The sequence below is a fragment of the Fusarium vanettenii genome (assembly GCF_000151355.1).
Source record: "Fusarium vanettenii 77-13-4 chromosome 10 genomic scaffold NECHAsca_82_chr10_2_0, whole genome shotgun sequence".
NCBI lineage: Eukaryota > Fungi > Ascomycota > Sordariomycetes > Hypocreales > Nectriaceae > Fusarium > Fusarium vanettenii.
The window spans coordinates 479,747-498,349 of NW_003315807.1; the positions used below are offsets into that span (position 1 = coordinate 479,747).

The following is an 18,603-nucleotide window of genomic DNA, read 5'->3' on the forward strand; positions in this document are numbered from 1 at the left end:
TCAAGAGTTCACCACCTCTTCGTCTAGTGTGTTCCACAGCATCATTGGGGATATACTTGAGACGTTGGCGGACACGCCTTTGATTGTTGAATACTTTCTCTGGCTTTTCGATCACAGAGTTTACCAAGACGCTCAAGAGTCAATCGACAAATTCGTGGTGGCTCTGAAACAGGATGCATGGAAGAAGCTGAATACTCCTTACCATCTAGCAATCTTGCTTGGTGATGCCAAGTTCGTGGAGATTCTGAAAGAGCAAAATGCCCCTCAAGGGGGGCTGGACGAAGAGGACTGGTCATTGGTGGACTATGCCAAACGCTTCGATCGTGATGGAACTTTGACAAGCCTTGTCGGCAACTTACCGCCTTTGGACACGGACATGAGACGCAAGCCTGGGGAGCCAACAACCATGATCTGGACTTCTTCTGAGCCATCGATTGTCGAAGTCACCTCCTGCGTCACTGAGGGTCATGAAAATTGCTCCAAAGTACACGGTACGTTGCTCTCTTTTCTTTACTCCCAAGACTCAAAGTCTAATAGGTAACTTTTGTCAGATGTCGAGGTTATTGGGGCGTTGCGGGATGCCTGGTTCGAGTGTATACGCAGCGATCACAGCATTCCCCCATCCCAAGACCGTTTTTATTTTGAGGTGCAGGTCCTTCAAGATTCAGTATTCCAGTAAGTTGTAATTCACTTCATGCCACAGCTTCCAAGTACAAGCACTTAGGATGCAATATAGAATTTTCGGGATCGGCTTCTGCGGGTTGAGCAACGGCGATGATCAAATGCCAGGTTGGTTCAAGGGATCGTGGGGATACCACGGTGACGATGGAGCGCTGTGCATTGAATCGGCCGCCAAGTTAACCATTCCGAGCTCAGACTTTGGACACTCTGGAGAATTCAAGTCTGGCGATGTTGTGGGTGTTTGCTTAAACGTGAATACAGGACAAGGATTTTGTACGCGAAATGGCAAGAAGTTGGATATGGGTAAGTTACCAGCCCAGAGATGGGAAACGTCTGTCCGCCGTGCTGACTTCAGAGTAGGAAATGCTTTCGACGGACATGAGGAGGCCTTTAAGTATGGGAAAAGATATCCCTGCGTTGGATTTGACGTGAGAGAGGAGGGCGTGGGACTTCGGTTTAGGGTTAATTTCGATGGGTCGGACACTCATCCCTTCATGTACAAAGGATCCTTCGAGGTTTAGTCAGGTAGTCTATTTCAAGCTCCCATTTAGCAATGCCAGCAACCCGAGAATGACATTGTGTGACTTCAACGGGTCAATTCCCCTCTATATTAGTGTCGCTGGGCTCTCCCCAGTCCTCCAAAACTGGTTCAGAGAAGTGGAAGACACGGCATCTTTCAAGAGGGCACTTGCGTTGGCCGGATTCCATAATGTTTACTCAAATAGAAAAGATGACAAATGCTTTCTTGCTTCTTCAGCATCCCAATCAACCAGGACTCGTTTCTGTGACTCCTCCATCTTAGTCTGAACCAACGGCTCCATTGCAGCCCGCTCTTCTTCACTTAGAAGACTCACCCTAGTTTTCCAAAGTGATTCCTTGGGTATCTCTTTCTCCCTCTCACCAAAAAATCTCTCGTCCAGATACTTCCAGAAGATAGTGTCAAACGCCCAGCTCTTTCTTGCGGCATAGTTGAGCCAGAAGCGGCCTGTCGACCAGCTCTCTCGCATGTATGCCGAGAGTGGTAAGGAGTTGGGACTCGTATCTTGTTCGGCCTCTTCCAGGGCAGAAAGCCAAGTATCAAGACGTCTGTTATAGACCCTTGCCCAGTCATCGATGCCGTCATCCCACATTTCAGGCACATCGAGCAATAACCACCAGGGAGAGTCCAAAACAAACTGAGTCGGGGCAGCGTAGGCGAATTCCCAATCGATTACCCCGAGAACCTCGTCATTTTGACCAACAAGAACGTTGACAGGCCTGAAGTCATCACACCAGAGGCGGAAAGAAGCCGAATTATCTGGCGAAGGCAATGTTGCTGGAGAGTGCCTGGAAGAGACAGACCAGTCGTCGTCAGAGAACCCAAACTTTGATAACCGGCCTTGCCTGGCCAATCTGAGAAACAATTGACGAGCGACATATTTGTTCCTGCAATCGTCCTCGGACGATATCATATCGTTGTGCTGGAAGATAACAGTTGCCATCTGCATTTTGGCCAGTTCCAAATACCACTCGTCGGCAGTTTGGTATGTAGTACCTTTAGAAGGAAATATTGACTTTGGGATATTAGAAAGTTGAACCATGTTGTTCATATTGAGAGTGATAGGCCGCCCTGACACGCTAATGGACCCAGGATTTGTCTCAACAAGAGCTCCGATACGTGGGAATGTCGGCCGTGCAAGCTGTAGAACGCAGCGTGCCATTTTACCGTAGAGACGCCTGAGCTTATCTTCAGAGATATTGGGATCCAATGCAGGTGTATCGTTGGGATCCTCGCGGGGCGCTTCCAAGGCCTCGCTCATCCCGCGTCGGGTGCCAAGGTCTGGAATAATCATGAATGGTCCAATTTCAGGGTCGTCACCATGCTGCAAGACTTTAGGAACTGGGAGTTGAGTATGTTGCTGGATAAATGATGCTGTCGCGGCTTCTGCGAGAGTCTTCTCTGTAGGAGCGATGATCTGGTTGGGACAGGGCAGGCGGACGAGGAGGTTGGTGGAAAGACCCTCAACTCGCATGGGATAAAGCACATTGAAACCGCCAATAATGAGGGGTGGGACTAGAGTGGCCGGCTTTCCTAATATTCTCTCGGCAAAAGCTTCAACCTTCCGGCATGTGGACGACAGCCGGACATGTTTTGTTGCCTCCTCCCAGAGCTCATCACTCCGGTCCCAGGCAAGGTTGTCAGACTCTTGCCTAGCAGCCATTCTTACAGCTACTGGGTGGGTGAGTGAGGGCGGCGAAAGAGAGGGTGAACGATGAAGCTGCAGGGAGCACGGAGGGCCTAAATCCGGGGGTGTTAAACTCAAGAACACATGACAATCGGGTAACGGCAGCCCGGTTGTCGAAGCTGAAACACAGTTGGCTCAAGCGGTTGGCGAAGCAACGGCAAGTAGGTACCTCGACATCCGGCGCCGACGTGATGCTCGTTGGGTTGATAAGTGGTTGATGCAGAACAAGTACACGTCGCCACACAGTCTGAGCAAATCTGGCCAAATGATCGACACGTGGTGTAGGTAACTGCATGGCCAGCCCCCAAAAGTTGGTCATGCTTATCAAATTGGAGCCAACTTGCTAGAAGAGCAAGCTTTCTAGGCTGCAACCAGCACACATTTGTGAATTCGCACTTCAACAGACAACTTTATCGTGAATTTTTGTCCTTGAAGTTTTTTTTTTTTTTTTTACAAAAAACAGGGTTGAGGTAGTTTTCGGTACTTAGCCCAAGAAGACCAATGTTCATGGCATTTGGTAGCTCCGGATCATCCACTCTTCAAAACATGGAAAGAATGCTGCCACAAGAAAAATAAATGACCTGATTCTCTGATGCAACCATTCGGATCTGCAAACCAGACTTTTCTGGGCGACCAACAGTGTCGGGCGAGCGGTTGGGGGCCAAGACGGCGCGGCTGGACAACGCACTCTGCATCAAAACAGATGTGTGCTGCAAGCCAAGAGGGAAAAGTATAAAGATGCCTGGTCTTGCTCGCGGAAAACGTTATCAATCCATCGAAAGATCGGATATCGCATATAACCCCCAACAAGGCTTTCTGTTCGAGCCTTTGTTGAACCATCGACTGCACTGCCCCTCCTTACAAACGTGAATGGCTTAATGCCCTGAAAAGAAGGCAGGTCACCAACACGGCTTTACAGCAGCTGGTCTAACTTTATCAATACTAGATGTCTGCAGACCGCGATAGCCGCGATAGCGAGGGAAAGTACCAAGACGACTGTGAAGATGTCATGATGGCAGCTGGGGAGTCCAGCAAGGAGAAGAGACAAAAGGCCAAGGAAGAAAAGGAGAAGAAGGAAGAGGAAGATAAACAAGAGGCGTCGAAGCAAGCCATGTTCAATGCTGGACAAAGCAGTCGAGAGAGGCGAAGGAATAAGAAGTGAGCAGGACTGAGACATCACTGACCCTGTCTGAAGCTGCTCTCTGAGATAGCAACGAATGGATGAATCCAAGCTCGGACTTATCCAGAGTAATTACTGAACCTAAATTTTCGTGGAAACTTGTAATAATCTAGACAAGTGTAAGACTTGTTAGATCGTACCCTCTAAATCCCTGCAGCCAATTCTCATATAATGGTTCCCATTCTTCAACCCCCTCTAACTCTCCATCAGTATCAGATCCTGGACTTGAACCTTGATCAAGGTACTCTGGGCCATACAAATAGCCAAAGACACCCAGCCTTGAAAACCTCCGGGGCCCAACCGGTCGTAGAACAAGCCCATAGCAAGGCCCAGACTCATGCTCACAGACCTCCAACATGGCGATATCCATATCAGCGTTGTCTTGGAACTCTTGCTCGACTGCATCGAAGCTCATTGGAATCCAGGCTTCAGCCCCTTTCAGGCCAGGTTCCACGATGTGGAAAAGGTTTGCAAGTTTGACCTTGGCTGGTGCTGACTTTCCGACTGGAGTCCAGACACGCCCCTTAATGCCTGATAGGACAACTCGCCGCAGTCGCCCTCTCAAGACCAAATGCCCACTTTTTACAGCGCCATACGGTGCAGCTGGGGACTTAAGTTCAGTGTGACACTCAAGCACCTCTAGGCTGAATGAATCATTGTCAGTACTAATGCGAGATGGGCCACCATCGACAGCCGCCCATGACCATGAAGGGGCCCTGAAGCTTTTTGGCCTGGGGTGCCTTTGACGCACGTCCCAGAGTAGGTCTTGGGTTAGACGTGATTTCCAAATGCCGGCCAGATACTTGTCTCCCAGAGCTGAGCCCATGCGTCCGGCTATGGCGCTTATTGCTGGTAGTTTATCGCTGGTAAACGAGAGCTCCAGCCGCGTGTAATGATCAACAAGGCTAAGCCATTGCCGGAAAAGCTCTTGTCGCTCATCACGATGCTCAATCTCATCAGTTGCTTTTACAGCCGAGCGAGGACGTAGAGCTTCAGGGGCCAATGCAAAACCAAGCCTTTGCAAGAACTCCGAAGTACTCAGCCATCCATCGGTTAGGCTGTTCATAGTCGAGCATCGCCAAGTAGTGTGGCCGTCCTCGTAGTCTAGAGTACGTGCTGATAGTAGATTCTCCTGGAGAGCCCAAGCTCGGGAATCGAGAGGTCCTGAGCTCTCTTTACCACTCGAGTAGCCTGAAAGTACTACCACCGACCCTAACTCGCCGTTAGGGCACCTCAGTGACATATTGTAACGATCATCTTTTAATCGGGAGCTCGGAAGTGAGTGTTGTCGTTTGTGCAGAAAATTAAAGTCGACACCCTTGGCCCGAGAAGCAAGGATAGTGACGGCTGCTTCGCTGTATATCTCAGACATCTGCGCTATTTGGGTGTGTATGTCCTCTTCATCATCTTGAAGGATGCAGAGCGAGTCCACGAACAAATACCGAATGCCTAGCCCGTGCGTTGTAGTGACGGCATCCTGGAGGGTTGCTGGAAGCTTGTTAAAGGCAATGTCATCCTTCAGCTGTGGGAGGGTTTCCTTTGTTGCCTTGGTCTTTTGATCACCACCCCAGCAATAGCTCAAAGCACAATACATATCGCGAAGACTCTCTGTTTCGAGTAGGCGTAGGGAAAACCCGCTCTGGTTTTGGCTGATGGAGATAACCCTCTTGGGCATGAAGCCGAGACTAGGCTTTGGGCATGTCTTATGATCAGCCAAGCATGTCTGAAACCACCCTCTTGCTAGATCAAACGATCTCCTTGACGCAGGATCAAGGTTTATCGGACGACGGGGAATGACACCAGAAGCAGCGTTGTCTAGGCACCTTTGATCAGTCTTGGCCGTCACTATCACCGAAATTCATGAGACAAATACCTGAAGTTGTCATCAAATCGTGTCGCACTTTTCGGTACACCGTTATGCCACTTGGTTGGAACTTGTCTTTGCTGTCCTGACGATCGTGATAATGATCGCACTCGCTTTCCTCATCATCATCTGGAGGCTCTGGAACCCCAAACATGACTGCTTGATAGCGAGTCTTGTCAAATGCCCAGGGGATAAAGCAATACAGGACAGGGGAGCAATCAGATGGCGATTCGTAGCGTGTTAGATCGGAACGAACCGACTCCCCAAATAGACAGCCATGCTGTCCTAGTTCCTTGAGCTTGCCGACGGTAAGCTCAGGGTCAAAAGCCTTCCACGACCGGCGACGGATATGGCTGTCGGGTTGGCTGTCTGCGTTTGGGTCGAGTATGTACTTTTCACAATGTGGACAGGAATGAACCGGAAGCAAGTCAGCGGGCAATTCCATTCCAGTTAATAGAGACAAAAGAGTGTTGTTTGAGGGCGCAGAAAAGTCTTGAAGAGATTGATCTTGGTGGAAGTGCTTTGAGACAGAGGTGAAAGAGTGTAAGAGTAGATTTCTGAATAACATGAGCGATAGAAAGGCTTGCCTTGGAAGTCAAGCATAGCGAGGCGCTAGGTAACTAGGCACTTATGCAGTTAAGTAGTTAGATATGTTGGCATTGTTGACCTTCTGCACATAGCTGACTAGTGCTGAGTCTTACATGCGGATAGACAAGTACTCCGGTGATTTAAAATACTGGGGTTTAATATCAACATCTGTTTATGCACTGAATTGTGCTCTTGTTGCTGATAGCTCCCTTTGGGCGCGGCATTGAAGAAGACAATAAAACGAAAACAACCCCATAACATAGTCTGATTTCAGTTTCAGTAGTCGTGATATTATCCTCATCTAGGGGGCTTTCGGCTATTGTAAACCGTGATTCTAATCCTTCAATGTCAAGAATTCTACAAGAAACAAGAACACTCATCTCAACCCCCGTGTCCCACGCACATGCAAACTTCGAATACCTCTCCTGGCTCGCTAATTTGGGTAGTTCCTGAATCCAACGGCTGACCCATCGGCCCTCCAAAGGCTTTATCTATCTGTCGCATCGGCTGTCCCTCTCTGGAATAGAACTCTGGTTTATAGTCAACCCGGCCAGAGTACGCGAGCCCCGTCCCGTCCTTTAACGACTCGAGATAGTAAAATGCCGAGTTCTTTCGCGTTCTCTCAGAACATTGTAAGGTCATGAAAGCATCCCGAAAGCCGTTGAGTAAGAAGCTCTTGGAATTGATGCACGAGATAAAGGTCGCCTTTTCCTGTGGACTTGGCAGACCATTAAAAACTTGCGACACGAAATGAGCCCTCAAGGCCTTGTTCTTGGTGTACAGATGTTTAGACCAAGACACATCCTGGATGAATATCGGGTATTCATAGAGGAAGTATCCTGGGCCAGTATGGGCGTACTCAAAGTCGATTAGCCCCGTGAGCTTTGGGCCCGAACCATCTGGGGCATCTAGAAATAGCATGTTCTGCCCGTCAAAGTCGGCATGAATCATTGAAAAAGGAGGCTGGAGGTAGGGAGCGGCCTCTCTTGACGTGCTTTTGGCCAGTTCCGTTTTGATCTGTCCAAATAGCTCCTTTGTCTCGGATAATTTGACAGAAGCGGGTGAGATAAACGACTCGAGATACTGAAGTGTCGAGGTGAAAGGTCCTTGAGGGGAATCATGGCAAGGACTAATGAAAGGGCCGATTCCGTTCTTGGTGAGACATCCAATCTTGTCAAAGCGAAGGGAGGAAAACTGGACGATGATGGATGCAATCTGTGAAAGTGCAGCCTTCTTGTGGTCGAGTGCCAGACCATCCCAGATCTTATAGAGATGCCGACCAGGAAGTTTCTCCATCAAAACAAAGGCCGCGCCGATCTCGTTGTCGGGATTCAAATCCTGGTAGTATATCTCTGGCACAGGAATGCTGGTGTGTTGCTTGACGTATCGGATGGTGGCAATTTCACTCTCCTCCTTGAGCGAACTCTCCCTGACACGAGCAAATCGAGCTATACAGAAGTACTTGGAGCGCACTAGAGACTGATACGAAGTGGTGCTTGACTCTTGGAACCTAAGGACAAAGATTTCATGTGAGGAGCCTCGTGTCATTGGTTGAGCACTGATGCAGGGGGCCTGTAAGGCTTTGGACGCGACATCTTTCAGGCTATCGATATTGAGCTCGAGTTTAGGTGGTTCGTCAGAGTCATACTCTTCGTCGGCGCTTGAGTAGGAAGACATCTTTCGCTGAGGGGAGAGAGGGAGTGTCGGTGTGCGTGTGCAACTTGAGAGAGGGGAAAGAAATAAACACGTGAGGAAAGCAAAAGCATCCCAGCCTTATATGATTTCATTTAATCTCGCCATTAGTCAGCAGGCTATGAACCTGGATCAGGAAATAAAATGCTTTGAGACATCATACCAGTTCACGGCGGTGTTTGAAGAGCAGTTCTGGGTTAACGACTTTGGATGCCTTGAACTCCCATACTACGAGAATAGTGGGTGCATTTGTGCTTTAAGTAATCCATATTTACTGCATAGGTACTAGAGATCCACACCCCACTCTCCCAACCCACTGTGCTATGTTGTGCCTTCATGAGGATGACATGTCAACAAACGTTACTAGCTACGGATCTGAAACAGACAAAACACATCACCCAACTTTTCCAAACTTGCCACGTAGGTTTCATCCAACAGGTTTCGGCATCTAAATCGTGGTTAAAGCTTGGTCTTGCCGAAATGATTGAGTTATGCCGGAATACTTACGAGTTATTCGTCGCATCTGGCGCAGTTCTCGTCATATTCTCTTCCACACTTCTCGCAAGCCTGGTTCTTTCCCTGAACCCACTCACTGTGATCGTTGGCGCATGTCCACTGATATTTGGTGCAATGACCTGCTCTGGACATGGTCTTGCTGATGCTCTTACAAATTGGACAGTGATGCTTTGTGGGGAACCTCGGCATTGTGACTGGAGTTGTGCTAGCTTCTGTCGGGGTGTGAGTCAGAACTCTAGAAGTAGCTGAAGGGGATGGGCTTAAGTAGAGGGGGCAAGTAGACACTGCAGGAGCAGGCTGTGCCATGCTGACACTGCCGGGATCAGCTGAGGCCTTTAGAGCCTCATTCTCCGTCGTTTCTCACAGCCTGCCTTGATATCGGGCCATCTCGGCTGTGACACATGCAATAGGCGGTTGTCTGGAGGTGGGCGACTAGATACCATTGGGCCTGAGGTCAGCCTCACTTAGGAATGCCAACTCGGTGTGTGCAACTGCTTTAAACGCCAAGGAACTTCTCTTGAGGCCAGACACTGAGCATTCTTGGGCCAGTGCTTGTTCATTTAGAGTCGCACTTGGCTGATCAGCGTGCATAAGATGACACCGTTGGGCCGCCGGGATGACCTAGATAGACATTGAGATGGGGAGCCTTGTTTTCTTGGGCATCACATGGCATCCATATTGACGGGGTCTGAGTTGATTAGAGCCACATTCACTACCCATACAGTGCGATGAACATGGCCATCTTGGATGAACTAGGCATGGTTTCTTCTTATTACACGGAATTCTCCCCGACGTCCATCTCTTCGTAAACTCCCGAGAAATGCTTCAAAGAAAATGGGTCGTCTGCATTAAAATGTAGCCGAAAGTCCTTGTTGTGCACCTTGACAGCCTCCCGCCAGATATCCGACGTCTCCTTTCCCACTTCAGGTTCTGGCTTACCAGCTAGTACAAGGCAAGGGATCTCGGGAAACTCTGTGCAGAAATGAAGATTTGAGAGCCATGCGTCGCTGAAGCTGATGGAACAGTACTCGACTTTCGGCATCCGGGCTACGCATTTCCCCATGTTGCGGAAGAAGGGATCCATGAGTGAATAGACGGGGTAGTCTCGGAAACGCCGCTCGAGTCCCTCGCCTGGGATGTCGGCTGCGAGATGTATCATGACACTCGGGGGTAGCCGACTGCCTGGTCTCTGCATGGTAAGCCATTCCCCTGAAGGGAGGACCTCGTGAGGGTAGACGTCTATAGACTTGAGACTTGGCCAATAGGGCTGCTCGTCTGAGCTTTCCGATGAAGGCCAGAATATAGTGTGATCAACACTACCGGAAAAGGTAAAGTCTTTAAGCCCTATCCTTTGTGTGAACTCGCAAAGCGCTTCGCTCAATGGATCTTGCTGGGAGTCGGGCGGGATGATGCTGGGAGGTTGAAAAGAGTGGTTGTTTGGTAGTTCTCGAACATATGTGAGATGGAACATTTCGATGGACATTGGTAGCCTCTTGAGCGTGCCGGCAAGGCCTATGAAAAGTTTAATTAGCCATGAACAACTTGTGGGCGTAATTTCAGGGACTTGCCGTTTCTTTGCTGGATTCTGATACCCGTATCAAGCTTCTCCGCGTCGCTGAGTTCCCAGTTCACTTTTCTCAACCTGGGCATCTTGCTCGCTATCAAGCAGATCGAACGCGGAGAAAAGACGACGCTTCTAGAGATGAGATTGGTCGACATTTTATACACCATGGGTAGTTCCGGAAGCTCCTCTTCGTAGCCTGGCGGAAAGTCTAGATATGAAGTCCGCACTTGTCCCTGAGCGACAAATGGGTAGTCTACAGGTTCGCCATAGTCGCTGGCATACTGTTCTGAAGACCCGAAAACACCGGGTACTGGGATCTCGAGGCAGAGGTACACCAGTGGATCCTTGCAGGGAGGTGTTTTACTCAAGAGGCTGAAAAGTTGCGTAACTATCTTGACAAAGACTATCTCATCATCCGCGTCGTCCGGATTTGTGGAATCAGTTTCATGAGCGGGGAAAATGAATTCGCACCGCAAGTAGCGGAGACAGGAAAGGCGTGTTGGAGTAAGAATGCTCTGACTTATTGCCTCTGAGAGTCTGGTTGGGTTTAGAAACAGGCGGCGAAATGTCTGAGCCTCAATATAAGGTTGCCATTGCCGAGACAAGGTTGCGAATGGGGCTAGCGACTCTTCCGAGTCTTCCCACAAACATAAAGCGATACTCGAAAGGATCTCGGGGGCGAGTTGCTCCATGTTTAATTTGTGATCAAATTTTGAGGCGAGTCAAGATTATCTTGATGAAAACTTGATTTGAGGACCAACCAGAAACGGAGCGGGATTAGTATAACCCATGTTTTGTATGCACGACTGCCTGGAGTTAGCCAGATCGGCGATGACTGGAACTGGCTCGTGCGGGATGAAGCCATCTATACCCATGAGGTCATTGTACGTGACAGAGGTCTTTGAGACCATTTAAAAGACGTATAATTTTTATGTGAATCATGATTCAATACCTGAGTAGACAGGATAATTCTTGATCACAAGGATAGACAATATGTATACCTTGACTGTTCAATTGGCTCAACGAGTAAGCAATAGTCATTGTCGGCGATGTATTTCGCCGATTAGTAGACCATGGCTCAAGGTTATAAGCACAGCGCCTTGTAAAGTGGTCACACATGAATCTTTAACATGGCGACGGTGTCAAAACCTTGATTCAGGTCAGGTATCATCTATCCTCAGCCCTCGGCCTATCTCCCACCGAGAGCTCGTGATCAGATATTGCCAACGGCTCATTCAGGCAGAATGGCGGGGTTAACGGTTCCCTAATGGGCCGCCGGTTCGACTGTGCTCTATGAAAGGCAAGATTAAGCGCCGTGGGGAGGTTCAAGTGGACTTATTGGATGCGAGGGAGGGATCTTGCGCATTGCTATTCCGCGTTAGATTATTCGCATTTATTCGTATTCACGATGTAAAGAGACTATATATGATCATGGCAATGTCTGCCGTGGCTATTCACTCCAAGACAAAAACTCTACTCACAACATTTCACTATGTCTCAACAAGCCAAGCTCCGCGTCTGCAAGAATAAGACGAGGGTCTTTATCCTGACCGATATCACCAACGAACCCGACGACTCTGAGTCGCTAGTCCGTTACCTTCTCTACAGCAATGAGTTCGACACAAGGGGACTTGTGGCATGCACGTCCACACACATGATGTCCCGCGTGGCCCCCCAAGAGATTGAAGATATTGTCAACGGATACGCCGAGGTTGTGGCCAATCTGAATGTCCACGCGCACCCGGAGAATCGGTACCCTGATCCTCAGACTCTTCGCGATATGATCAGGAGCGGACCGCCTGTGTATGGGAAGCTCGCCCTGGAACCTAACACGCCTCTCTCTGGTGGCTCAGAGTTGCTCATCAACCGCGTTGACGAGTCCGAGGAGCCTCTTTGGGTACTCTGCTGGGGTGGTGCCAACCCCCTCGCGCAGGCCGTGGCTCACGTCGACAAGACGAGATCTCCCTCCGAGAGTGCCCATTTCCGCTCAAAGCTCAGAGTCTACGCCATCTCTGACCAAGATGACACGGGCGCGTGGATGAGGATCAAGTACCCGGACATCTTTTACATCTGCTCTATCCACGGCTGGTGCCAGTATCACTGCGCAACATGGACAGGCATCTCAGGTCCTACCGATGTGGGCGGCTCGGATCCAAGCCAGTTTACCAAGGAGTGGATTAAGGAGAATATTCAAATTGGTCCCCTGGGCAAGAAATACCCCGACTTCAAGTTTCTAGTCGAAGGCGATACGCCTACGTTCCTCTACCTCATCCAGAATGGCCTTGGCTCACCCGAACATCCTCACTGGGGCAGCTGGGGAGGCCGATATACCTATTTTGACCCTAGCATGAGTGGCAAACACTTTGCGGATGCCGTCGAAGCTGTAGTGGGAATAGACGGCAAGACTTATGTTAGCAACTGGGCTACCATTTGGCGATGGCGCCCGGCTTTCCAGAATGACTTTGCCGCTCGCATGCAGTGGACCTTGACGGACAAGTTTGAAGATGCCAATCACGCCCCTGTTGTATTCGTCAATGATAGTACGGGTGGGCCTGAGCCGCTGCTCATCGACGTGGAAGTTGGCGAGAAGATTGTATTGGATGCTTCCAAGAGCTATGACCCAGATGGCGGAGAGATAAAGTTTCACTGGTTCCAGTACAGAGAGCCAACTGGTGTCTCTGGACTCCTCGGAGAGATGGTCCCTGACCTTGAGATCAGAGACGTCGATTCAGAGGGCTTGGGGCGCAAGGTGGAGGTACCAATTCCACCCCCTGAGATTTCGTGCCTTGAACAACGAAGCGGTAAGCCGTTGGAGAAGGGACAGGAGTACCACATCGTCTTGGAGGTTAAGGATAATGGGATTCCCAGTCTGACGACCTACAAGCGGGTGGTGATCCAGTGCACAAACCGGGAGCTACGAGGCGGCAGAGACACTGTGGCGGAGACCAATGCTGAGTGGTTATTGCTGAAGAAGTAGGACAACAGGTTGAATCCTCGAAGATGATGAGATTTATGGGTAACAAAAAGGTGCCTAGGGAAATTACTGTTCCTCTTACCACGAGCATAGAGGCTAGGCAAATAGATAGATATTGAAACTAGCTCACTTCGACTATAGTTCTGCAATGGTCTAACCGGATCCATGAGTGCCGTGATTACCTTCTTACAATACACTATCTATCTATCTTCAGTTGTAATGCTTTTGTTGAGAGCTGTAGTCAGAGTCAGCAATGCTTTGAGAAGAGGTGTGGCCACTTGGTGGTTTTGAGCAATTTTGACTGTATTCCCCAGGATAACATCCGCTTCCATCTGCCGCCCTGCAAGCACATCTGCCATCATACTAGGCATAACCCCAGGAAGCGGTCTTATCGTCAACAGTTCCAACTGTTCTTGGACTACTCCCTCGTCAATGGAAGTATAGCCAGCAGCTCGCGCAGTCGCAGCAATTTCTGACATGACATCCGTCATAAAAGCCGTCGCACCACAAGAGCTCCTGAAGAACTCGGCATCTCGAAGACGACAGAGAGCACATATTGGGTTCTCAGAGCCGTTTATAAGAAGCTTCTTCCATCGTTCGATCTGTATGTCGGTGACGTAGTGGGCTTTTGCGCCTCCTGTTCTCACAAGGCAAGTGAACTTGGCACAAGCGTTCATATGAAGGACAGGGGCGTCCGCTGGAAATGTTCCCATATACACTTCATCCAAGGTCCCGTGTGTGAAGGTGGTAGGCCCTGTCTGGCTGACAGGTGTGTATAGAACACCGCTAAGGATTGGTGCCTGAGGGAATGCAGCCCGGAATGGTTCTTCAATGGCTATGCCGTTTTGCAGGATGACGATTGTTGTGTTGGGTGAAACAGCTGGTCTGATGGCCTCGGCCTCGGGGCAATCAATTGTAGCCTTCGTAGTAACAAGAAGCCATCTGAATGGCTGGGGTGATGACCTGACAGCCTCTTCGACAGAGCGTACGATACATGGGTGTACAGATAGGCCATCTCCCCACAGATTCGAGTCGATGGTGAAGCCTTGTTCCTTGGCGGTATCATAGTTGGAGCGGCAGACGGCGTAGATGTTCTTCTCTGGGATACTCCTGGATAATAGGTAGGCGAGAATGGCTCCAATACTACCAGCTCCGTAAATCAAGACGGACATATCCATATCAGGTGGAGACATGGTTGAGAACCAGCAGGTAACGATGCTTCTCAAAGCCGCGATACTGTAAGAAAATTAAACTTCTAAGTGATTTACTCTAATTGCTTTCTAAAAGAAGACCATTGGCCACCAGCTCAATCCAAGGTCGGTTGGAGAACCCGAGCTCAAAGCCGATGTTCGCTCTGCTGCACGCCCTACGCCCCACGCCTTAAAAATATCTACATGCTGCGGGGATGCTACGACGGTACACATCATGCACGCCCTTCTCATGCTGGCGGTCATTGTGAAATTGATGTCGAGTTCCACAAGAATTACCAAATGTCATGGAAAGACACGGAAATCATGTCAAAATGATAACAGCGTGGTTGTCAAGTTATAAGCCGCCCTACGCCCTACGCCCTGACTATCTACACATTTCGCGCAACCGGTATCAAGGAATGCAGAGGCTCCTCGGCTATTTTACTGAGACTCATTCTGCTATGTAGCCGGTGGTTTTTCCATCCAGCTGCCGGGTAAAATTTCATCAACGACTATTGCCAATCAAACTCGAAGCAATCATGGTACCTGAACCCTCTCTTGCGCCTTTGGACGCTTCAAAACTCGAGATAAAGGCACATGACACCCCAAAGCCCGTTCCAGATGTCGAAAGCCCCGAATTGGCGAGTCTGAAGGTCTCGACGGATCGCATGGTGGTGGCCACCTGGACCGCTCACCAAGGCTGGGCTAATCCACAAGTGGTCCCCTACGGTCCAGTGCCCCTGATGCCATCTGCGAGCGCCCTGCAATATGCAACTCAATGCTTTGAGGGCATGAAGTTGTTTCGCGGTTACGACGGTCGCCTTCGCCTCTTCCGCCCTCTATACAACTGTGAACGCATGCTCAAATCGGCAACTCGCATTTCTCTACCTGGTTTCGACCCTAAAGAGCTCCTCAAGCTCATCCACAAGCTGTGCGTTCTCGAGGCACCCAAATGGCTTCCTAAAGACAAGCCTGGGTCGGCACTTTACCTCAGACCGACCATGATCGGAACGGATTCGAGTTTGGGCTTCAAGGTCCCCGACGAGGCGGCGCTGTACATCTTCATGGTTTACTGGCCGCCTCCCAAGCCTGCCGCTCTCAATGGAGGCGCTGCACCCGGCACTCGACTACTTGCTAGCAGTGAGTCAGCAGTTAGGGCATGGCCCGGAGGCACTGGAGCTGCCAAGGTTGGAGGAAACTATGGATCCGCCCTTGTCGAGCACGCCCTTGCAAAGAAGCAAGGCTATGATCAAGTTCTCTGGCTCTACGGCCCCGACCGTCAAATCACTGAGGCTGGCTCCACCAACATCTTCGTCATGTGGAAGGCGGCTTCTGGCACTGTCGAGATGGTCACTTCCCCCCTGGACGAGAACAATCTCATTCTGGCGGGCAACACGAGACGCAGCATCATCGAGCTTAGCCGCGAGATGTTTGCCCCTGGAAAAGCAGAGGAGGAGATGGCGTGCGAGGTCTTTGAGAGAGTCATCACTATGGCTGAAGTGGAAAGTGCTGCTAATGAGGGCCGGCTGATTGGTGCGTTTGTGGTTGGCACCGCTTTCTGGATACAAGAGGTCAGCGAGATCATGTACAATGGCCAGGCTATCAATGTCGGTATGGGGTCAGCAAGACATGTTTTCTTGCTAAGGGAGCGGATGTCGGACATCATGTATGGCCGGGAAGAGAACAACTGGGCCGATATTGTAGAAGAGTCTTGAGATAGAACTGGTCATATAAAAGCATCAATGAAGAGTATTTCTCTGTTAACAAGAATCTACACCGCGATCATGACTCATTAGATTTGATGCCAATATTTTAGCAACTACGTTGTGTAAACAATGCAGCTTTCCCAAATGCTCTAATATCTGTGAGACCATCTTCACAAACAGGTGTAGGCCAACAGCTCGCTGGCAGATGCGTGAGATGACCAATCGATAGGCTGTTTTTGATGCTGACAGAAATTTCCGTAAAGCCCGAACATCAAACAAGAGGTCGTTGCCGAGGCCGGGATCGGACATGTAATTCAGGCGTGAAATCGGGGGCAAGTCGCCAAATGTCATGCGTGGGGCGTAGGGCGTGAACTACAGGCGAAAAGGGGCCTATCAACGAACCGAGATTTCATTGACATCGGAATCTTTTTTTTTATCGCTGCTCAATGACTTCTATACGGCACTGCAATTGTTACAGCCCTTGCCCATCTCAGAGAATGGCTGTTGAAATGGCATCGACGGGAGCGAGTCTCTGGAGAGACCCCTACGAATGTGTCAACCTTCCAGACGACAAGAACCCTGTCAACTTTTCTCCTGTCAGAAACCTATCCTTATTCGTGTTTTGTGTCTAACTAAATGTTGCAGGGTAAAAAGGCTCGGGTTGTCGCAGCAGGCGTGGCCATTATTGTCAACAGCGCCCTCGGATCGTCATTACCGTCCGGGGCCGCGAGCGACATTTCCAAAGAGTTCTCTGTCACCGCCCCTCTGCAGCTCGTCCTACTCAACTCGATATACATGGTTGGCTTTGCAATCGGACCCCTCATTTTTGGACCCCTTAGCGAGCATGTCGGTCGCCGTCTCGTGCTCATAGGCACGTACCTCGCCTACATGATCTTTACGCTCTGCTGCGCCGTGAGCCCTACCTATGGAACGCTGCTGCTCTTTCGTCTGCTTTGTGGTATAGCTGCAGCGGCCCCCAACGCCGTCGTCGGACCGCTGTTTGCCGATATATATGATCGTCCTGAACCAAGGGGAAGGTCATTGGCATACTTCATGTGTGCCACCTCTATGACACCGCCCTTTGGACCTATAATCTCGGGATATGCAACTAGGGTGTCTTGGAGATTAACCTTCTGGATAGGCCTCGCCATTGCTGGCGTCTGCCTTCCGCTCGTACTATTTCTCCCCGAGACCTATGTCCCTGTTCTCAAGAAAAAGTATGCCAGGAAAAATGGAGACGACATATCACTGGAGTTACCCTCTCCAGAGAAGAAAAAGTATCAGCTTCTGCAGGAACTTGGAACCGTCTTCTCAAGGCCTTTTGTCATGACCACCAGGGAACCAGTTGTTCTTTTTTCGTCCCTGTACCTGGCGCTGATCTATTCGACGTTATACCTCTTTTTCCAAGCATACCCGATCATCTTCCAAGGTCAGCATGGCCGCCTGCCGTTATATCTCGAGCGGTTCTCTTACTCTTTGCAGGGGTGTACGGGTTGTCGTATGGTGAAGTCGGCTTGACTTTCTTACCAGGCGAGTTGACTCAAGATTGGAGCGAGATATCCAAGAAATCACTGACAAGATTACAGTGACTGGTGGCTCTGTCCTAGCTCTGGTGATCTTCCTCTGCTACAGCGCCTACCACTCTTCGGCCATGAAAGCAGGTGCTCCTTGGGCAAGCAAAATCGAGCATCGCCGACTTCCCCTCGCCTGTGCAGGTGGCCCAGTGTGAGTGAATTGACTCAGAATTTGCCTTATCGGAAGAGTACTGACAGAATCCAGGATCGTCATATCTCTGTTCTGGCTCGGATGGACAGCCTACCCTAACATTCATCCCGCAGTGCCCGCAATTTCGGGCCTCTTGTTCGGAACTGGCTACCTCATAATATTCATGGCCCTGTTGAACTACATCACCGACGCCTACAGGCAATTCTCTGCCTCAGCCCAGGCGTCTGCCAGCACGCTGCGGTCCATTACCGCTGTCTGCTTACCCCTGGCGGCACCACAGATGTACGACAAACTCGGGGTTCAGTGGGCATGCTCACTACTTGCCTTCATCACTTTGGTGCTAGCATTGATTCCGTTTGTTTTTATCCGGTATGGAGAGGTCCTTCGGAAACGGAGCCCGTTCTGTCAAAAGCTTGCCCAGCCTACAAGCATGATTGTCGCCACATGACGACCGTCCTGTGTAGGGACACTTTGCCACATCTTAGAGAGGATAGAGGAAAAGTATCATTGTATATAATTAATAGACGTCAAAGCTTATTGACAAACAAAATTGGTTCAAGTTTACACCCTCTCCTATAGAGTTGATCTCATCACGCCCTGTCACATCTCTTGCCCCAGCTCAGTATCTGCGGATGCGCCAACTTCCAGGTCCTCAACTCTAATATTTACAAAGTTATCGGCGTTTAACAAGTAACTCC

At 49.9% G+C, this 18,603-nt stretch overlaps 7 protein-coding genes across 7 annotated transcripts; 3 read left to right on the forward strand and 4 right to left on the reverse strand.

Moving 5' to 3' along the window:
- Positions 1-1,394: 1,394 nt before the first annotated feature.
- NECHADRAFT_50319 (uncharacterized protein) lies at positions 1,395-2,882 on the reverse strand (the record flags this gene model as incomplete). Its single annotated transcript, XM_003039939.1, has 3 exons — positions 1,395-1,938; positions 2,023-2,117; positions 2,370-2,882. 3 exons carry the CDS (start codon positions 2,880-2,882, stop codon positions 1,395-1,397), a joined length of 1,152 nt encoding a protein of 383 aa, XP_003039985.1.
- A 1,313-nt stretch (positions 2,883-4,195) lies between these two features.
- On the reverse strand, positions 4,196-8,215 carry NECHADRAFT_85575 (uncharacterized protein; the record flags this gene model as incomplete). The annotated part of the gene is made up of 4 exons (XM_003039940.1): positions 4,196-5,901; positions 5,960-6,319; positions 6,652-6,686; positions 6,942-8,215. The coding sequence occupies 4 exons, from the start codon at positions 8,213-8,215 to the stop codon at positions 4,196-4,198; spliced, it is 3,375 nt and encodes a 1,124-aa protein (XP_003039986.1).
- Positions 8,216-9,518: 1,303 nt separating this feature from the next.
- Positions 9,519-11,002, reverse strand: NECHADRAFT_85576 (uncharacterized protein; the record flags this gene model as incomplete). Its single annotated transcript, XM_003039941.1, has 2 exons — positions 9,519-10,258; positions 10,339-11,002. The coding sequence occupies 2 exons, from the start codon at positions 11,000-11,002 to the stop codon at positions 9,519-9,521; spliced, it is 1,404 nt and encodes a 467-aa protein (XP_003039987.1).
- Positions 11,003-11,802: 800 nt separating this feature from the next.
- On the forward strand, positions 11,803-13,287 carry NECHADRAFT_50078 (uncharacterized protein; the record flags this gene model as incomplete). Its single annotated transcript, XM_003039743.1, has 1 exon — positions 11,803-13,287. The coding sequence occupies one exon, from the start codon at positions 11,803-11,805 to the stop codon at positions 13,285-13,287; it is 1,485 nt and encodes a 494-aa protein (XP_003039789.1).
- A 197-nt stretch (positions 13,288-13,484) lies between these two features.
- NECHADRAFT_85578 (uncharacterized protein) lies at positions 13,485-14,477 on the reverse strand (the record flags this gene model as incomplete). Its single annotated transcript, XM_003039942.1, has 1 exon — positions 13,485-14,477. One exon carries the CDS (start codon positions 14,475-14,477, stop codon positions 13,485-13,487), a length of 993 nt encoding a protein of 330 aa, XP_003039988.1.
- Positions 14,478-15,013: 536 nt separating this feature from the next.
- NECHADRAFT_50036 (uncharacterized protein) lies at positions 15,014-16,189 on the forward strand (the record flags this gene model as incomplete). The annotated part of the gene is made up of 1 exon (XM_003039744.1): positions 15,014-16,189. One exon carries the CDS (start codon positions 15,014-15,016, stop codon positions 16,187-16,189), a length of 1,176 nt encoding a protein of 391 aa, XP_003039790.1.
- A 639-nt stretch (positions 16,190-16,828) lies between these two features.
- NECHADRAFT_24053 (uncharacterized protein) lies at positions 16,829-18,320 on the forward strand (the record flags this gene model as incomplete). Its single annotated transcript, XM_003039745.1, has 3 exons — positions 16,829-17,609; positions 17,737-17,905; positions 17,960-18,320. Coding segments are annotated over 3 exons (1,311 nt in total), but the record flags the coding sequence as incomplete, so codon positions are not given.
- Positions 18,321-18,603: the final 283 nt, after the last annotated feature.